This window comes from Gouania willdenowi, chromosome 3, assembly GCF_900634775.1.
Source record: "Gouania willdenowi chromosome 3, fGouWil2.1, whole genome shotgun sequence".
Lineage (NCBI taxonomy): Eukaryota > Metazoa > Chordata > Actinopteri > Blenniiformes > Gobiesocidae > Gouania > Gouania willdenowi.
This window is the reverse complement of record NC_041046.1, coordinates 36,016,996-36,038,262: the sequence shown is the minus strand read 5'-3', so window position 1 is coordinate 36,038,262 and position 21,267 is coordinate 36,016,996. Positions and strand designations below refer to the sequence as shown.

Below are 21,267 nucleotides of genomic sequence, written 5' to 3'. Positions count from 1 at the left end.
AATGCTGTCAACTGGGACCTTTGAACTTCATTTAAGTGGGTCGTTGAGTCACGATGAAAAGAGCAGGCCTGCGTCACATCAGATAAGCTTTTATAAGAGGAAGGAATGAGGGCAGCTTTAGTCCAACTGTTCATTCACCCTGTGGTAACAAAAGTTACTCTACATCAGACACTTATCTAAACCATGGTTACTGAACTTTGGATGACATTTTCATATTGAGTTCTAAGAAAAAACAAACTCATTTCAACACCTAATGTGATTTAATATTAAGGTCTCGTTTATGTTTATTTATGAAATGGTCTGTACTAAAATCACGGTCATGCCCAGCAGTATGTAGGTAAACACGAAAACATTTCACTACATTCAGAAACGATGTCAAAAATGAAACCGTCCAGTTCAAAAATTAAGAAGTTTATTCAAATAAACTGCCTGACAAATTAAAAAGGGTTTACAAAACAAAGATAAAAGCTACAAAGGTTTTATATAAACAAAAAAAAGTAACAGTGGGCAAATGATGATCTGAAAAAAAGTGTTTTTAAAACAAAACAAAAAAGTAATGATGGGCTGAATGTGTTGAGTGTGTTGGCTCTACTTCAACAGAAACTTTTAGACGCTGCGATCCAGGCGGACGTCCACCTCTCGCCCGTTGATTTTGGTTCCATTCATCATCCTGCAGGCCTTCTCTGCACTCTCTGGAGAGTCAAACCTTACTGTTCCACATCCCTTTGACTTCCCATTCTCCATCTTGATTTCTGCAAACATCACTGGACCTGTGGCACACAGACAGTAAAGGATCCAATCTGAAGCCAGAATCCTTACAATGAATTGCAACAAAGTTTAATGTATACATTTAATTTCAACCAACTGAAGATTAATTATATTCATAGTCACACAAAAACAAAAACATACCACATTGACTAAACTTCTCTTTCAGCTTTTGCCATGTCAGATCATAGGACAGCTGCAAAAAACAACAAGAAACCCCCCCAAAGCAAACATTAAGCAACAATTCTAGCACCATTTACATGATTCAAAATAACAAGATCACAAAACCAAAGGACCAAACTAGAACAAATCTGCACTTACATTTCGCACAAAAATCTGACAACCTCCTTTGGACCCTGAGCCCGACATTCCCATGTTGGCTCCAAAGTTACCAAAACCACGACTCATGTCCATTCCTGACATCATCAGGCGCTCAAAGTTAGAGCCCATTCGATCCAGTGACATGTTGCCCATTCCACCACCTGTACACAAAACCCAAAGAAACAACAATGTGGACCATTTGTTCCATTGCAGTATTACAAAATCTGTTTACACAAAGAGAATCTTAATCCAAAACACACAAGTTAGAGAAATTTCCATTTCCACTTTGTTCAATAAACCTTAATTAAACTTCTAATCAACATCTTAGTCATTGGTTCCCAGACTGTGACGTCATGACAAGGGGGAACTTTATTGTTACTGTTCTAAAATATGTGATTTCAATGTTAATTTTCTCATTTTATTTTTCCAAAAAGGTTACTTTTTTCTTTATTATTATCACAATGGCGAGCAGTTGACTACATCCAAATAGTTTCTTAAAATAATGAAAGTTATTGGGCTTCATAATAAAGTAGTAATTAATTAAGGAAGCTTACTGAATATTTTATTTAAATATTGTATAGTTGGCAAACTGGTCAGGGGGGTACCATGGTACAATTACATTCAAATGATACTATACAGCAATAAAATTGTAAAAACATCGAAAATGCTTAATCGTTTTTTTTTTAGCTTTAGGTTAAATGTAACCAATTGTGTAAAATAATAATGTAACTGTCTTAAATTGATTGAAGGCCTCTGAATCAAATTGTGGGAAACTTGGTACTGTTGTCCAAAAAAAATCAATATGGTATCGTCAAGAAACTGGTAATTTACTCCCTTGATTATTGTAGAACTGAATGTGTCCTAACAGTTGGTGCAATTTTAATGTGTAAAATCCTGTGTATAACTTATGTACCTAGTGCAGACCCCATGTGTCCCATGCCACCACCGCCCATGCCTCCACCAAATCCACCTAGCAGACAAAAAAAGTTCATAAATAATTCCATTCTTTACTTTATATTGTTAAATTAAACGAGACATATATTCAAGGACTAATGAAAAAAGTACCTAAAGAAAAAACACACAACCTAAACTTGGTTTGTGAAGAAGGAGTTCATATTGAAAGATTGGGCTTCACTTACCCATTCCTCCGAAAGAGTCTCCAAACCCTCGATTCATGGACATGTCACTGTGGCCAAAGTCTCGATCCATTCCACCCATTCCTGATCGATACATATCTAAGCATCGGAAAAACCGTTTCCCAAATTACAAACAACGACAAAGAAAAAAAGTAACATCAATCTGTGCAAAGCTGAAGGGAGAATGATTGCTACCTCCCATTCTGCCAACAGACGCCATGTCTCTCCCTCCAAAGCCGCCCATGTTGGCCATGCTCTCCATTCCACCAAAGCCTCCCCCCATTCCTGTAAGGAGCCCTACCAAAATTACCACCGAGTTCTTCCACAATAACCACTTATTGAGAAAAAAATGTACCTCCTCCAAATCTGTTCATGCCTCCAAAATTTGACACATCCATACCTATTAGAGAAGAGCACAACAATAACATCACATTAGCTGAGCAGAACTTCTTAAAGGTACAACAGGCTAGCTTGAGAGTCCATAATGTGTGTGTGAAGAAGGTCAACTTCATGCAAAAGACCAAAACAGAGCTCAAGCCAGAGGCTGAGGACAGGTTTGTCTTCCCGACTACACTTTGCTATGCAACATGTTTGATGAGGTTTAGGTTTCAAAGTCAAAATGTTACTTTGTAATTAAGACACTTTACTGGGTAAGACAAACAATATTGCCCAGATTATTGGAATTCATTTAGTTTGGAATTTCAGTATTATTACTCCTTTTTATCACTAGGTAAAGCAACAGGAATGCAGTGGGGTATAGATTGACTTTCTCAGTGCATAAGATTTATTGTAGTTCCAAGATTGAAAGACATCTTACAGGATTATTTATTGGCCAGTTTACGTAGAACAATTTCATGCTTTGTTAATCCTCAGCTGCTTTACACCAACATCTAAGATACACGATGTGCAGCACTTATGCTTATTGTCCAGTCAAAAAGATTTGAGTTGTGACAAACCTCCAGGTCCCATTGAGCCCATGCTGCTGCTGCCACCACCTCCACTCAAACGGTTTGCATTTATAGGCTGCCCTCCTGGTCCCAGACCCAAACCGATGCCACCTAAACCACCTACAAGGAAACGGGAGGAAAAAAAGATAACTACAATAGAATTGACTGTATATTTGTTCTTTAGTCAATATCTAATGTAGTTAGAGAATTAACACTGAATCTGACAGTAAAGGCGACGTTCCTAAGTCAACGCATAACCACACAGCTCTGTTTATAACCTTTTTACAACATCTGCAATGCGACAGCACCTAAAAATGCAAGTACTGCTCACAGCATATTCAACAGTGAAAGTATAGCAACATTGCCTTTAGGTAGAACAGATGAGAGTCACTCCTCCCTGTGGTATCTTACTAAATGTGTGGAATACCTCCCATCTTGTTTTAAAGGAGTGTGACTTCTTAAAGATCTACTTCAGTGCTATAACATCCAACTGGGTATACTGAGTAAACTGGAACTAATAACTGCAGAGTTCATTAAATACTGACGTGGTAACTGTGGAGCTTTTTCAACTTGACGGAAATCCTCAGCAGGAATAGATTTTTCATCCTGAAAGACAACAATACAATTTTTACTTAAGAATTACACACAACGTCCACTGTTAACAAAAGGAACATACCATTTTGACGTGCATTTGTCGGTCAAACAGCATTTGTCCATTGAACATTGCTGAGTTAAAAGTCAAGGAGAATACTGTAAAGAATTCAAAGTAATGTAACTTTGTTTTCCTACTTGACCTTAAAGGATACATATGGCCTGCACTGCTTCCAGAGGTTGCTCAAAAGTCACCGTTCCCATGCCACGACTTTTGCCATCTTTATCTTCCTTGACATCAGCTCGTTTCACGACCCCTGCCATTCCAAAAACTTCCTTTAACTTCTTCCACCCAACTTTGAAATCCAGCTGTGGATCAGATGAACAGCATTACCATTTCTAATGAAAATAAACAACATATTTGCCTTGATATATATATATTTTTTTTCCCTGCTTTCTCACGTTAGCCACAAAGACAGTACTGCCTAGACGTCCAGCCTGCAGAGCATGGAGGATGCTGTGTGGGATGTTGGGGTTGTTTGCAATAGATGGTGGGATGCTCATCACGCCAGGCCCCATGTCCTGGCCACGGCCTCCAGCTTGACCTCCTCCCAAACGCTGCAGCACACGGCGAGCATGCTCCCCATCTAAGTCCTTAGAAAAGAAATGTGTTCCATATGATATCAGTTTGACTGGATAATCTCACAATAGCACTCATTATCATTGAAACCAACATCACAAGTTTAAGATCTGGGCTTTGTTTTAGAGCAACTTTTATTCCACACATTAAAAATGTTATCAAAACCACTTTCTATCATGTTAAAAATGTAGCCAGGGTCTGCCCTATTTTCTCTAAGGCCAACAGGGAGATGCTAATACATGCTTTTATCAAATATCACATTAACTACTCTATAGCTTTTCTTCCTGCTCTTCCTAAGAAGTTTATTTCCCACAAAATTCTGCTGCACGCATCTTAAAAACGAGGAAAAAAGCTCACATTACTCCAGTTTGAAAAATCGCTGCGTTGGCTTCTTGTTAGCATCAGAAACCTTTAAAGGTCCTTTCATTAGTCTTAAATGTCAGAATAACTCAGATTCATCATACATCTCTGAACTCATTTTTATTAAATGAACCCACAGAAACACTGAGGTCCTAGAGCAGTTAAAACACTCTAGGATTCATTTGCACAGATAGTCCACCTTGTTTTGGAGGAGTGAACGAACAAAACGTCTAAAGCAATTCAAGTGCACTGGGAACACTAACGCTGTGGTCCGGACCAAATCCAGGAAGTGTCAAAGAAGACAGAGCATTGTGGGTGGGCAGATAACCCAGCTATGGCGCAAACCAAAACATAAAACCCCGAAAGCATGACAATTTGCTGCTGCTCCATTGTTGAATGTTGCGTGAAAAAAAACAGGCTAAGGTGGAATTTTCTGCACGTTATTTAGCGCTTTGCTTTGACCAATAGCAGAGCCTTTTATTTGCTTTCCCTTTGACTGTTACTGTTTTTACTCCAGTAATTGCGCCCCCAAGCACTGTTGTTCAGCATTGTTGTACATTAATTTTCAAATAAACACAAAACTGTACTTTACTAATACTGTTATGTACCAGTGTTTGGTCATATAAACATCTGGTATAAAAAGTAAGTCTAAAGTGTAAAAACAGTTTCAGAACTGCAGAGATTCTTTACCTCCTTGATGTTCATTGGCCTCCCATTCAAATCACATTTACTCATTGTTAACACTGCTTTCTTCACAAACTCCTCATCTTTGAACTCCACCACACTGTTAAATAAGCAAAAAAACAAAAAAACAAAAAACATGGACGATATGAGATAATGCAAACTTTAAGATACAAGTTGATTTTTTTCAAAAAAAGTATCAAATAAAGTAGTTTCTTACCCACAACCCTAACCAAGAGCATGACCAGAGTCCAAGCAGTGCACAGGAAGTGAACAAAACAGTTAAAAAACAGATAAACAAGGTAAAAACTCTACTTCTAACATATAAACATGCTTTTACCAAGTTTTACAGTGAAATGCATCTTAATTAAAATATGCAACACATTGTATACTGATAACAAAATAAACTACCGTATATAGTTAAAACTTAAATATATGTTATTTTGAGTTAAAACACTAACATTCATAATAAACATTTTATTTTAAATTAAACTAAAACATTGAGCTTTTGAACTGGGCATCAACAGAAAAGAAATGGAATGAAATCATTTCCACAATATTTATTCTTCATGGATTTTGATTTATTACACAGCGAAAAGTTTGACTAATGAGATATTTAGTTTAATATGAGGTCTAGAAAGAAATGCTACGAGACCTTTCAACCTTTTGTTCCATTGAAGTGACTGATGTAAACGTTTTTAAGACATGAGTGTCAATAAAAACAAATCACACAGCCCACAATTCCATTTGGAAAATGGTAAAACAAACAATCTAGAAGACCAATTGAAATGACAACAACAAAAGCAATTGAATACTCCTGAAGGAGTATATTAGGCTACTTTTCCATAAATCAACAGGACATCTCCCTTTCACTGAGCATCAATCATTGGCCGTCTATCAGGCTCTAAACACAACCTACAGGATCTCCAGTTCTGTGGACCCAAAAGGTCAGAGCATAAAAAACGAATGATAAATGAGAGCCTGCTGAGGACATTTAAAACCTCATGCAGCACGTAGACCACATCACTTACCCTTGACTTTCCTTCAGCATCCTTAAAGAGCTCCACGTATGTAACCTCACCAACTACATGAGACATACAAAGGAAAAATACCAAAAGAAACAAAAGGAGTTTAAGTCACCCAGTCTTCGAGCTGTTGGCCTTGGCAATTCCTCTACAGGTGGAGATGTCCCATTAATCATCAACAGTCAGCCCAGACCAACACCCCACCAGACAACACCATGCCTATCTGGGCATTGACTGAGACACTCAAAGGCCAAGGTCAGAGAAACACAGCTACATAAAACCTGGGAAATTCAAAAAGCTTCAACATGGTCAGTGTGTCGACGGTCTATTAGTTACAGTTTAAAGTGGTAAATAGTCCTTTGACCTTTCAAAGCACTTCTTGGTAACCATAAAAATCTTAAGAAAAAAAACATTAATATGTCATTCTTTAATCAATTTCACCCAGCAGCACATTTGACATATAATTAAACAATCAGTTCAACTGCAGGTTTGAGGTTACATTGTGGAGCTGACAATGCCATAAACAAATGACAAAGTATCTAAAGTCATCTTTCTAACATAAATATCATCCCACGCCAAATGAATGGCCACCCAAATATTTGCATTAAAAGTCCAATCACCTTAAGTCACACTGACATTTCCTTAATTGCTGTGTTAAATACATCCAAACTGACATAAGAACAAATGGACGACTGTTGAAAGAAGGCGGCTCCACTTGCTAAAAAACAGAACCATGCAGATCTTTAAAAAGCTGGAGGGATTAAAGGAAATTATCTTTTGCCCCATTCAATAGCACTTTACCTTTCTCGCGCATCAGATCTTTAATCCCCTGCCACTTCATATCATAGGGAATGTTACTGATATACACCCGGTTTCTTAGAAAACCCTTTTTCTCTCCACCACCATGTTGTTTATCCTTGTAGGGGTGGAAGCGGTTTCCTTTTCTGTTCCCAAAGGACTTCTCTTTACCATCACTCTTCTCATTGGCAGACTCATTTTCATCTGCTTCCCTGCAAACGAAGAGTTGGATATCAGCAAGAAAACAATATACAGTTTTATAAACCCTCAGGATTGGCAAAGAAGCAAAGTTCATGAGTATAACTCATGGGTTGATGGATACACGGTGCCAAACTCACACGAGTCCAAAATTGTCAACAAGAAGTACTGATGCTTCTTGTTGTCTTGCTGATACAGAGACTATCGTATGAGGTCATTTGGAAGCTAATCATGACCATCTTTTTGGGGCCTTTTCAAAACTTACCCCATTTTGGCAAGAAGTTCATATATTATTAATATTTGGAAAAGATTCTTTGTACGAAAATCCCATTTCATTTTGTGTATTTTGTACTTAGGCCTAGAAATCCCAAATACAACTACTCAAGCAGTTAAATATTTAATGGGAATTATTTTAAAGTCAGCTAATATATATATATATACACATTTACTAGAAAATGGCTCCAAGCAAACATACCAGGAAGTCAAGAATTATACAATACCGTTAACCAAATCTTTGTGATGAGAGACTAGTTATGTCTCAGGATTCAAGGGGATAAATTTAACATGTATTGGTTGCAATGGACCCAGTATATTAAAGAGTTAAGTGATTTTTGTCTAAATAATGAACTCACCGAAAGGAATATTAGGAGAGAAAAAAATTGCATCAAGATTAAATCTGTCATAACTGTTTTCACTTGTCCAACTAGTAGGTTTGCTTTTTTTAAATTTCATTATTATTATTGTTTTGGTTATAAAAAAATAAAGACTATATTTCTAATTATACCCTTTATTGTTTCTATATATAAAAAAGGGAAAATGCAATCAGGAGCAATCACTTACACATTGGTACAATTTTGAGTGCTTGAAATTGTATAGTTATACATACAACAGTACGACACAAACAAATGTTTGTAATTATGGAATATTGTACTGCTCTTAATGTAAATCTTCTGTGCAAAATCAATAAAAATACAGAATGAAAAAAAAAGAAGTACTGATACTGAAATATATTTCTGTCTACGCGTGTTATAAGGCCGAGGATTAGAATCAAGAGGAAAATACCAACTTTTAGCTTCTATGCTCTCCCTCTGCATGACAATTATGTTTCAGAATAAGCTAATTACACAAAAGCATAAAATATTTAGCATTCTTGTTCATCAATAGGTAATAAAAATATCTTACAACTGCCGCTTTAAAATTGGCTAACCACGTTTCTAAATTAGTCTGTGTACTGCTTTATCACCTCATGTCACCCCTTTTAATGGTGATTGAAAGCAAATATAATGTGTCTAGGCAATTTTAAAAGCATTTTACCTTAAAAACGCTATACAATGATAAATAACGTAAATGAAACAGTGCTGCTGTTTAAGCATAGCGATACTACAACCATTCATTCATAAGCTAGCGTTCCACACCGAATCAAACATGCTATTATTGTTTACCAATTGCTAACTAACTACATAAAATAAATTAGAGGATATATGCAAGTAATACTAGCGCAAACCTTCATTTAAACGGGGCTTAATTAATTACAAGTCGGCTTTACTTGAACGCTGATAAGCGTTGGTAGCATTAGCTTAAGCTCATATAAAAAAACAAAAAAAAAAAACTCCAACGAGATTGGCTCTAGTTCCAGCGAACAAAACATTTTAGGTTTGCATCATTCAAATACGATTCAAAGACATATCGCCTTGTTAAACACACTCCCAACTCTGCCACTCGTGTACATTATGTACCCTATTACTTCCACAACAAAGGTTACACGCGTACTGGCAGTAGCTAACAATGGCTGCTAGCATGCGAAGACTCCATTTTAGCTAAGCTAGCTAACAGCGCCACAAAGCGGGAAAACAAACATTACTGAATGCCAAACCTACGTTTTCACGCCATTTTGTGTTTCTTCGGGCGAATCGTCGGTTTCAGACAGGATAGATGCAGCAGATTCTTCTAACTTAGGCTCATCCAAAGACAAATCATCTGCCATGTTGAGGATAGGTCGCTACGCACACTCACTGATTGACTCCGCAGATCAAAATGTGTAGACGAGACTTGCGCCAGTCTCGCGAGATGTGGGGCATGTCGCTAGGCAGCCATGGTAGAAGTACGGAAATGTAATTATATTAAAATACATTTTCATTTTGGTATTATGGTTTACTATGCCCATGGCAGTTTAGCTTTGATGAGCTAAACTTTAAGATGACTATCAGGCCTTTGTTTACTCAATTAGATCCACTTCTATTTAGTTATTCTTCTATTTATCTATTTTATTGAATCAGCATCCAATGTGCACATTTTTAAATCCAAGTTAATGGCTCTCTTTTTCTCTACTGCGTATGATTAAGAGGGAGATTTTTAATCATGTTCTTCTTGATTTTAAAGCTGTTGAATGTGCATAAAATGCACTATACAAAAAAATTTGCCTTGCCGTGCCTACTTATTTTATCCATGTAAACTTTATATAAATACAAAAATGAAAGTCCTAACCACCTGGATCCACAAACACAATAAAAAAGACTGAGTTTCTGCTAATGCCAGTAATTCCCTGAAGTCCACAAACTGTGATAAACTAATCCGGACTCATACTTTCTTGAAAACTAACTAATTTACCATAACATTATACATTACATGTATGCAAGAAGATAGAAATAACACCACACTACAGTGACTGCTCAGAGACTCTATTAAAGTGCAAGTTTTCAGTTAATGGAGCAACTTAAAGTTTTGGAAAAGGCATATTTACTCTTTGGAGTCATGATTGTTGAGATTTTGTAAGGGTTAGTGTTCTCTTTCAACCAGTGACCATTCTATTTGTAGTGGTCACTCAGCAATAATAATAATAATAATAATAATAATAATAATAATAATAATAATAATAAATTGTATTTGTATTGCACTTTACACATGAAAACACATCTCAAAGTGCTACAGGTGCTACAGATTAAAACACAAAACATATTAAACAGTAAAAACAGCAAGAAACATATTAAGAAAATGCTATTCAAAATTAAAGCCGCATAGGGTCCGAAAAAGTGGCCGGGGTCAGTAACTCAAGGGCGCGTACCCCAACGTTGGGGATCGGGGCTTGGTCTGATCGAATTTGGTGCAAATTTGCGGGAAAAGAGCTGAGATATTGCATTGAAAATGTTTTTGCATTAGCATAACCCGAGCAATAATATTAACCTAGCAACAGCATTAGCCTGACATTAGCATTAACCAGCAATAGCTTAGCATAAGCATAAACCTAGCATTAACATTAATGTTGCATTAGCCTAACATTAACCTAGCATTAGAATTGGACTAACATAGCTTAGCATTAACTTAGCATTAGCAATAATGTGGCATGAGCATCAACCCAACAATAGCATTAACCAAGCAATAGTATTAGCCTAGCATTAACATCAACATAGCATTATCATTAGCATTAGCCTGGCAATAGCATTGGGCTAACATTAGCATTAACCTAGCATTATCAATAACCTAGCATTAACATTAGACTAGCAACAGCATTAACCTAGCATTAACATCAGCATTTAGCTAACATGAATGTGATGGCGAGGAAATGGCTAATTATTTTCCGGTGACATCATAGGCCCCTCCCACTAATCACATCCTGTTTCTTTTTCATCATGCTCCCATCTGTCTAGGTTCATCCAAAAGTATTTTGAGGTCAAAACAACATATCGTCTTTCCGCTAGAGCTGTTAGCGTCAGACACCATTAAAAGTGGTGCCATCTGAGAACGCAAGGCATGATGGGTAATATTCACATTGATTCTTGTTTAGGGCTGGACAACCACCATGTGTATCAAATATGAGGCTGTTTGAACTTTGTATATGAGAGATAAATATTTTTTTCTATTATGGCATGCCATAGTTGCTAACAGTGAACATGGCCGTAAGTGGCGCCAGTCCAAAACGCAAGGAGTGATGGGAAATGTTTCAAGGCAGTAATGAATAGGCTTGGGTAAATGTTATTTGTGTGAAATTTGAAGCTGAATGAACTTTGTTTGTCAGAGTTATAGGGATTTTGAATTTGTGGCGTGCATACGAAAATTGCAACTTTGCAGCGGCGCCACGACCAAACCATTGGAGATATGCAAATTCCTTTTATGATTTTTAATCTTCAGTGGGTCCTAAGTGTTCTGGTCGAGTTAGAAGCGATAAAGCCCCCCTCAGAGTAGTTTGCACAAATGCGTTTCGCAATTTGTGACCTCTGACTCAAGATGGCTGACTTCCTGTTTGGTTTTGGGCAGGGTCATAATTGTAACTTTTGCCTTACCCTGGGGTCAATAATATATGTGATGAATTTCACAAGTATCGGTCAAACTTGCCGGTTGTGCGGTTCCATCGCATTTTTTGCATCTATAATAGGCGCGGCGTGCACATTTTTTTACCGATTATTTTCATTGCGCCAAATTATCAATTTTTGTTATCAGATGCTCCTTGTAATAAAGGACAATTCAATTATTATATCCCATACTTGCAACAATTAGGTTTTGAGCCGTTTCCATTGCATTAAGTGAAGTTCTTCACCCAAATTAGTGCTTGGTAGAGCACACTCCTCGGAGAATTAGTCACTTATTATGTACTTGGAATTTAATTAGATCTCTCCCACTGCACCTTATCGTAATATTATAGTAGGCCTATCACTAAATCGGAGAGTTCATCAACTTTTAAGAGGATACTGTACAGTCCATAGAACAAGTGTTTTATAGATCCCAGTATCTGTTTTGCTATTGACCTGTAGTCTGGTAGAGATAAAACTTTGACATTTGTTATTCCTATGTTCAATAGACATTGGATGATATGCAAATGTAGGATACTTTATGCAACAGCTATTTAGCCTCAATCTGAATGCTGAGTTAACTCTTACTTAAATTGGTTTAAAACCATTTTTAAGCAATATTGTGATTAAAAGAAGAAAGTTAGATTGAGCTATTTTTATTTATTTTCAACAATGTCAAAAATCCTGTCTGACTCCAAATGTTGTGTAATAATTATGGCTTTATGTTCATACAATACTTTTAAAATTGTCTGGTGCATTCTTGGTTGTGGCTATACCAATGAATAATTACCCCTCTGTACTTATCATTGGTTGATCTAAATGAAGTTGAGGGAAATGTTACTATTACTTTTTTGTCACTATTTTGGGAAATTTAATGTAGTTGACTTGTCTAAAAACACATTCCTACTAGGGGTTGGGGAAAATATTGATTTTCGATATAATTTTTTTGTGACGATGTAGAAAATTGATATTACTCCCCGTAATCATTATTAATATATATATTTTCTAACCATGTCTGCATATGTGGTCATATGCCGGTGGTCATTCATATACATGAATGTATGTGCACCCAGCCAATAGGATTTGACTTCCTGTTTTTGAGACTGTCAATCAAAATGAATGCGGAACTGTGCACGGAAACAAGGCCGCGCGTCACAACAGCAAACAGGTAAATATGACTTTGGCTCTTATCTGACCCATAGACCTATATCAATGCGACCCAATGCGACCTTGTTATCTTCCGTGATGCGCGTGCAGAAAAGTAGAGGCATGGTAGATTGGGAGAGGCAGTGGGAGGAAGTGAGGCTGTTTAGGGCGGGACATCGAGACGTTTCTCAGAAACTCCGGATATCAGCTTTAAGGAACCAAGAAAAGTGAAAGTGAACAAGCATAAACTTAACAAGAAAATGTTTGGTAACACTTTATTTGAAGTCTTACACATAAGGCTGACGTTAAGCTGTCATTATCTGTCATTAGCATGAATAAGGTGTCATGAAGGCTTTCATTATGTGTCGTTCGCTAAATCATGACACCTTTGGAGCTATGTTGGTGTTTTTTGGGTTAGTTGGATGGATCTAGTGGGGTTAGGGTAACGAAGGGTAAGGGTAACAAACGATAATTCATGACAAACTTTGTGACACCTTATTCAGGCTAATGACAGGTGTCAAGTCATATTAATGACAACGTAATGTCAGCCTTTATGTATAAAACTTGAAGTAAAGTGTTACCAAATGTTCAAACTGGAAACGACCAAGAGGGAAAGGAACTTCAAAATATTGCACACAACAGAGCAGTGATGATGACCAATGACCATTAGATCTGCCTGAATGCACCACTGTAACAACAACGCTACATTGCTAATAGGAAATAGTGCAGGATAACAGATAAACTGATGGCCAGTTTCTCCACTGCTGCATTGTGGTAATTAAATGACCATTTGCTTTTACTTGCATTGCCCCAATCAGAAGAGTTTCTTTGATAATCATGGTCTCCATAACATTTCTCTGAAGCTTTATTTTGTGAGACATGATGCAGCTTATAATGCTATGCTGAACCAAAAATATCTTTGCAGCAAAATTTAAAAGACAGAGTCTGTGAGAGACAGCCCTTCTACTGCTGGCTAATCAGTGATACTTCTGTTAGGTACAGGTGGCTTCATATTGCCAAAAAAGGTTTGTCAGGGAAAATGCAGAGAGAGAAGAAAGAAAGAGACAAGCCGGGCTGCTTGTTTACTGCTGCATCTTTCCTGGATGTTGCTGAAGAGAGGGCAATAGTGTGAGTGACTGAGGCAACGGAGCAGCTGAGTGAGACTAACAAGTGGTTGCCATGCAGCAGAAGCAAGCGTGCGTGCTTCTGGACGAGAAACAGAATTAGAATGAGCAGAAGGCACAAGTAAAGGACAGCAGCTGTATCTCTCTGAAGAGACCCGTGGAACAGCCCGACGCAGCCTCCCCACTGTGCTTCTCCTCTTACCTCCAGCTTTCTGCTTGTATGGCCAGATACCCCGGCACATCCACAGTACCGGCAATGGATGGACTGAAACATGTAAGTCTAATAGCTCCAAAGAAGAGGAGTCTTTAGGAGGCACCGCAGCAACAGGTCTGTGAGGATGACATGATGATGGTGGTGAGACGCCTGATTTTTTCTTTTTTCATTCCCTCTGGAGAATTTGTCAATGCAGTGTCTCTGTGTCCCCCAACCTAGCTCTCCCTCCCCCTCTCTCTCTATTCTGTCTCTCACCAGGCATATTAGTGCGGTGTGCTCATCATTTCACACGCTTCCTCCTCACCTGTCTTCAGTTGTGACCGTTCATTTCTCACACCTCTGTCTGGATGCACCCTGGCTCTCACAGCTAACCCCCCCTCCTTTTACTTCAGCCACCTGCTGCTTGTATTGATATGAACAATTTGGGAGGAGAAGAATGACAGAGGCAGACTTCCACCCGCGTGACCATGCCGATTTGGCGATCATGTTTGGCCAATTACTGTGGCTTTTTGATGGCCTAATGGAATTTCACTGTCTGGCAGGCATCTGCTCACACTCAACAGGTAGAGCTCACATTTTCCTTTATTGTGAACATGCAGAGCATCCCTTTGAGATGTTTTCATTCATGCCTTTCTGCTTTGGTCATGTCGATTCCCCGGCTGTGCTCTGCGACATTGCACATTTAACTCAATTTAAGGGAACGTATACAGTGTAAGCTTGTTTTTGAAGACTTATTTTCACTCATGCAGAATTTCTTATTGCCTTTAACATATATGAACTCCTGTCAGATACTTACAGACGAGCTGTGACAACACTAATTTGAGGCTATCATTCAACCCGTGTCCAGGTAACATGCAGGCTTTTAAATGCCTGACCCTATCAGAGGAGAGATGAGGCACCTACATGATGGTTTACCATGAGCAGCATCCACTTCAACCACTCCCTGGCTGCCATGAGCGGAAACGACATGATGGCGCACTCCCTGACTCTGGAGCAGAAGACAGCGTTTGCTTTCGTGGGGATGTTACTGGTGTTCTTAGGGCTGCTGATTGTGAGGTGTTTCAGGATTCTGCTGGACCCCTACAGCAGCATGCCCTCCTCAAACTGGACCGATGGCATCGAGGGTCTGGAGAAAGGCACATTTGAGTACGCTCTAACTTAACATAGGGAAACGCAACATCCGTGGATTTGTTCACTAACAGGAAACTCCATAAAGGCCAATTAGACACACAAAATCCCAGCCCTGCACACCTGCACCTACACACACCATCGCTCTGTGATGCACTGAACTGTGACAATGAAGTTGTGTTCAACATGTCGGCTTTTGTACTTTGTTCGATGGCTGGATGTGAAGAAGATGATATGTTCTATTGTTCTACCTTTCTGCACAGAGGTGTGTATTTCAGCCAGGGTTGGGGTCAATTAATGTGACTTGATTGGATTTATTTATTTATCTCAAATAAATATATATATATATATATATATATATATTGCTCACTTGAAGGGGTAGAAGGAAGCTTAACTCTTATCTAGTCCTGCCCCTACTTCCAAGCTATTTCACAACGAACAAAATAATTGCATTTTTTAATTATAATTCCACCTTCAATTATCCATGTTCAATATTCCCCAGAAAGTAAATTGCAATTACTTTCTCAATTACTAAAGTTCAATTACAATTAATCCCAATTACCTAATTTAATAAATAAACTAATAAACTTAACCTTTCTGTTAGCATCTCTCATGTTAACGGGTCAGTTTGACCCATGTCTTAAATCCGCTGTAAAATACACTAGAAAATGATATATATCGTTTAATTTGTTTCACATCTCTTGGTATTCTTGTTGGGCTTCTTTATCCAGGAAAATATTGGTTTTAATATTTTTGGTGTGAGCGTCTGAGCCTATCTGTTAGTATATCCATCAGTTTCAATTATTATGATTTTTTTTTTAATGGTAAAATGATCCTCAAGAGAACTGACAGGTAAACTTGATATGAAACATGTTGTAATAATTGTTAACTATGTGTAAGCCATAGAACTGTAAGTTCCCCGGGTTTGCGTTTAATTAAATTTGAATGATACCATAATATATAATAATAGTAATAATACATTTTATTTGAAAACCAGCACCTTTGAGGTCACCCAAGGTCACTTTACAATGCATAGTATAAAACCACAATAAAAGTTAAGCTAAAATAGTGTAAAAACATCAGTAAAAGTTAAGCTAAAACACATAGAGAGATCTGAACCCTATTGCAATTCAATTACAGTTACAACAGCAACATATATTTCCAATTATAGTTACAATTATAATTACATCATCATTTGAATTATCAATAACACGATTACATTCATAATTAACCCCGACTCATAGATCTACACACAAGGTGGTGTTAAGGGGGGGTTGTAACTTGTAGGTGAATGTTTGTGGAGCTGAGTTGGTTTAGGGTAGAGTAGACTGCTCAGATAAAGACTCAGGGACAAGAATGGCACATGTACAGTTTGCACCAAGGCACTGCAGATGTATTCTGCACGAGTATGTATCAGAGTGCATACAGGGTAATTGTTCCGAGTTTTATGTTCAAATCCATTGGGGTTTTGATCAGTGGCGGTGCTGTGTGCAGCTGCCGCTGGGTCTACTCGGTGGCAAAGTAATGCAATGAATTTCACCCGCACAAACTGTGATTCACAATTTTTAAGTAATGCAAAACTGACTTTGTGATTTAGTCCTACTGCTGTCTTATGATGAGTGATGGTTTGTTGCCACACAGTCTGAAATGACATGACATGGTTGCTTTATGAATGGTTCTCTGATCCCTTGGACTTGGACTGTGCCTCAAGATTGTCTGACAAAACCAAGCCAAAGAACGCTTCACAGGAACGAAGACTGACACAAAGAAAGGACTTCCTCATTTTGGACTGCTGCTATAGTTTTCTAAAGAAAATGAGTTACTGTGTACCCTACACATAGAAAGATGAGATGGAGTTTATGTGCAGGACGTGTGTCAGCTGTGGAAGTGGATGTATGTTTTCTTCAAATCTCATTCTTCCCACACATAGGAAGAAAGGACAGTCCTAAAAGAAGAGTCTGGGTTACGACACACTGCTCAAAGTCTGGAGTGTGACTTAGCTAATTTTTACAATCTCTCCGTAGTGCTGTGAATCTGCCTTACTGTGACCTTCAATGGGTTTATGTGCCTTCATCTAGAAACATTAGAGGTGTTGTGTGTGGGTGTGTGTGTCTGTGCATGCGTGTTGCGAGTATGCGTGCGTCTTATCATGATGACAGACCTGTTGCTTGCTCAGTGGTAGAGATTTGATTCAATTATGTGAAATAAATACAATTGATTTATTTCACGATACAGTCAAGTATTTACATTTTTGAATCCTTCCTGCTTTGTAGCCAATAGATTTTGTGTTACTAAACAGTTTAGCCACAAAATATTTTTTAGTAATTTCTTCTTTTTCCGTCAGCAACCAAGATACAGCAGTATTTATTATTAGAATAAATTACATTGATTGAAAAAAATAAGACAGTTTGTTATAGCTATGATTAAGAGGTGTCCCGATCCAATACCGATGTTGGTCATATTAGTCCGATATCATCAAAAAACCTTATCGGATTATAGCGGATTGCATCTAAAATATGCTAAAAACGCTTCAATACATAATTTGTTTTTACTGGATTTATGGAGGTTATTTTTCAGGGTCTTCTAATTTTATTTATCTATTTATTATATTCAATTGGCAATCATGCTTATGTTTTTAAGTTAAACTAGTGGCTACTTTACACTTGCATTTCAGGGTCTTTTAATTAAATTTAATTAATTAATTAATTTATTTATTTTATTTCATCAAAATTAAACTAGTAGTTATTTTTGCACTTTAAAAATATATTTTTTCTTTTCATTGGATTTATTCCAGTTATTTTTCAGGTTCTTCTCGTTTATTTTTTATTAATTTCATTCAGTTGTAGAATATTCTTATGTTTAAGGTTAAAATGTGTGTAACCCATTGGTTAATAATAGATGGGTCAGTTTTTCTCACACCTACTGTTGCTGACTATTGTTCTGTGTCTGAGTATAATACCACTTGATCAAGCCTTTTCTAACATTCTCCAAAATAAGGAACAAGTATAAACGATTAGTGATCATAACTTATCGGATCGATATCGGTCAACACTCGAGGCTGCAGTATTGGTATCGTATCGGAAATGAAAATATGCTGGCTTTTTCCTTTGTGACCAGTGTCACACTCAAAGGCCACCACTCAAACCTTTCCAGCACACATCATTCGTCAGGAATGCAACCATTATTGCACTATTATCTCGGTCACCTGTGGGACATCCTTATCAGACATCCTTTTTTTTGTAGTGGAAAAAAACAAGTCTTTTCCTTTTTCCTCTTCAGGCTCAAAGCCTACTTTGAAGCCGCTTATCAATTCTTTTTACAACTGTTTCCTCTTGCCAGTTTACTCTCACATCTTTCAGTGCAGTCTACGCTGAGTTTTGTAACTTTAAGTCACTTACATGATTTGACTGGGACAGGATTAACCGGGGTGAAGATGACAAATTTTGAAATAACTCTGCATTCCACTGATAAAACCTATTCAGAATACCTAGAAAGAGGTTAAACATTTAAAATATCTTTTTGGTGAGTCACAAAGGAATCTAGCGACTGTTTGTCTTCAATTTACATTATTGTTTTTAAAACTTTAAACAGAATTCTGATTTACGTATCACATGGATGATGAGAAGAATAATAATGAACCAAAGCTTCTGTGATCGTCAATCATTAGTTTTCTTAGCTGTTGGTCTTCGGACCTCATGAGCGATGGCCATGATTTACACTGATAAGATGCAATGATTCACTTAAGCTATGTTATTTGTAATGAAGTCTGAAAAGCGCTGGGAATAAATTACTTTCTCTGTTTAAATGGCAAAGTCCCAGAACGAAGCTTCTGCCAAGAGAGAAATAATGTGATAATCGTTGCATTAACAATACTGCAGTGTTTGCTAGACATCAATAATCAACTCAAACTAGCGTTAAACTGTCAAGTACGACTTGAGGTTTTAATGAATGAGAGCCAGCCGTCACTTTTAACACTACGAAACAATTCCCAACTGCTATATAACCCTAATCGTAATACAATTTCCCTTTAAATTCAAGCTTGTAATTTTACTATTTTGGTGAGGTTGATATTCTTAATAACTAAATCTAAAAATGAATGAGAATGTTTGATATACCCATACCTAAAACTAACATTATACAATTGCAGTAAAAGTCTTCGAGATGACAAATATATGATATTACAGAAAATATTTTTTTAATAACAACAAATGTCTTGCCTTGTGTATGAAATGTGAGAAATGTGCTATAGAAATAAAATTGCCTTGCCTTGGCTAGTTGGAGCTACAGCAAAGGAAACTAAAAGCTCAAGAAATACTGTAATCGTACTTTATGTTTTTTCAACCATTATTTTATCAAAGTGTGCAGGACAGTAATAGGATAATAGGATCCTCTTTTTGACATCTATAATTATTATTCCTACAGTAAGAGGTGAAGTAGTGCCGATGTACAATGAGGTTTGCCCTTTACTTTATTTATTGCAGCCCTTAAAGTAGTTCTATGCATTTAATGACTTTTTCACATTGCAGTGAGCAGAGCGAGGTCTCTGATAAATGCTGCAAAGAAGGTTTTCTCCCTGTTTTATCAAGTAAACTGCAAAGTCGCCCGTGACACAAACTCCCTTAATACAAACTGCAGCACCTGCTCTCACAGATTCATCTCAGCTCAACAGTCCTCAGTAGAGCTCTGTGTGCATTCTAGATAGGTCTACCTCAAGCTAAAGTTGAGAGACTATTGTTGTTCTGTCAGCTATTTAGGATAGGGGTCACGGATATGATAATAATTTTTTTTTAAAAAGGGCCATTAAAAAGTAGTCAATAGAGTGACCACTGTAGCAGTTAAAGCTCTTAAAGCCAAATAAATTCCCACATAGCTGTTAAATAAAAAGTCCGGTTACACTTTAGTTGAAGTTTTATACCTAAGGCTGACATTATGCTGTCTTTATGATAACATGACACCCGTCATTAGCATAAATAAAGTGTCATGAAGGCTGTCATTATGTGTTGTTTGGTATATTATGACACCTTCGGAGCTATGTTGGCTTTTTTTGGGTTAGATAGAGGAATGTTTTTTTTTCTCGATAATCTGTAGCAGCTGTAAACCTGTAATAACTTCGACCAATGGAAAAAAACAAACTGGTTTTTTTAACCAATCACGTCTCGGTGTCTCTCTGCTCGTTCTCAATCCCTCGCATGCACGAGCTCACACTGAAAGCGCGTCACCGCTGACAGAGTTAAAACAGAGTTTTTAGTCACGTTTTTTACCATATATAATGGTAAAGTTTATTGTGTTTACAGTAGCTGTGCACATGCATGTGAGTGAGACAGAGCACAGAGGGGAGGGGGGAGGGGTAAAGGTGGAGCCATCGGGGAGGCTACATTCAAAATCATGCTAGCTTTTGAAAATTGCCTACCCTACCTTTAAGGTTAGGTGGACTGATTTTTTTTTTTTTTTTTGATGAAACCCCCTGAATGGTTCTAGGACCGATCCGGTTTGGAATAGGGAATCAAAGGCAGGTCAAGGGCCGACGCATGTTACTCAGGCTTCTCAGTACTTTACAACAATCATCAAAAAAGGTTGTGAAGGTGTATCAGTGTCGGAGTGTATGGAGTGGGTTAGGGTTAAGGGTTAGGGTCGAACTCCTCTCACAAACACTGGCAGTTGACAGTCGAAACATGTCAGGAGATAAACATTTCCTGAAAAACCCTGTCTGAATAAACAAAACCTCAACTTAACGTACCGTTCAAAAAAGAAGACAAAATTAATCTCCCTGGAACTATTACATGGAAGTCAAGTGAAAATTCAAAGAAACCGTCAAAAGCGATCAGCATAACCCCTCTGACGAAGACTGGCAGTTGACAGTCGAAGCATGTCAGAAGATCAAAATTAAAAGCCTTGTCTGAATAAACAAAA

The 21,267-nt window shown here is 37.6% G+C and overlaps 2 protein-coding genes across 4 annotated transcripts; one reads left to right on the top strand and one right to left on the bottom strand.

Annotated features, from left to right (window-relative positions):
- Nucleotides 1–395: 395 nt before the first annotated feature.
- Nucleotides 396–9,500, bottom strand: myef2 (myelin expression factor 2). 2 transcript variants are annotated; one of them, XM_028437571.1, is made up of 17 exons: nucleotides 9,340–9,500; nucleotides 7,268–7,476; nucleotides 6,473–6,525; nucleotides 5,662–5,669; nucleotides 5,451–5,544; nucleotides 4,223–4,414; nucleotides 3,976–4,129; nucleotides 3,846–3,895; nucleotides 3,715–3,775; nucleotides 3,179–3,289; nucleotides 2,578–2,622; nucleotides 2,418–2,507; nucleotides 2,226–2,321; nucleotides 2,000–2,056; nucleotides 1,087–1,247; nucleotides 910–961; nucleotides 396–770 (listed from the first exon to the last, which is right to left on the bottom strand). In XM_028437571.1, exons 1-17 carry the CDS (start codon nucleotides 9,444–9,446, stop codon nucleotides 607–609), a joined length of 1,704 nt encoding a protein of 567 aa, XP_028293372.1. In that variant the 5' UTR covers nucleotides 9,447–9,500; the 3' UTR covers nucleotides 396–606. The 2 variants fall into 2 exon arrangements, with proteins under 2 accessions (XP_028293372.1, XP_028293381.1); XM_028437580.1 differs by lacking the exon at nucleotides 2,000–2,056.
- Nucleotides 9,501–14,004: 4,504 nt separating this feature from the next.
- On the top strand, nucleotides 14,005–15,545 carry ctxn2 (cortexin 2). 2 transcript variants are annotated; one of them, XM_028442027.1, is made up of 2 exons: nucleotides 14,005–14,370; nucleotides 15,077–15,545. In XM_028442027.1, exon 2 carries the CDS (start codon nucleotides 15,146–15,148, stop codon nucleotides 15,389–15,391), a length of 246 nt encoding a protein of 81 aa, XP_028297828.1. In that variant the 5' UTR covers nucleotides 14,005–14,370; nucleotides 15,077–15,145; the 3' UTR covers nucleotides 15,392–15,545. The 2 variants fall into 2 exon arrangements, with proteins under 2 accessions (XP_028297828.1, XP_028297820.1); XM_028442019.1 differs by having other exon boundaries at nucleotides 14,005–14,792.
- The last annotated feature ends 5,722 nt before the right edge of the window (nucleotides 15,546–21,267 follow it).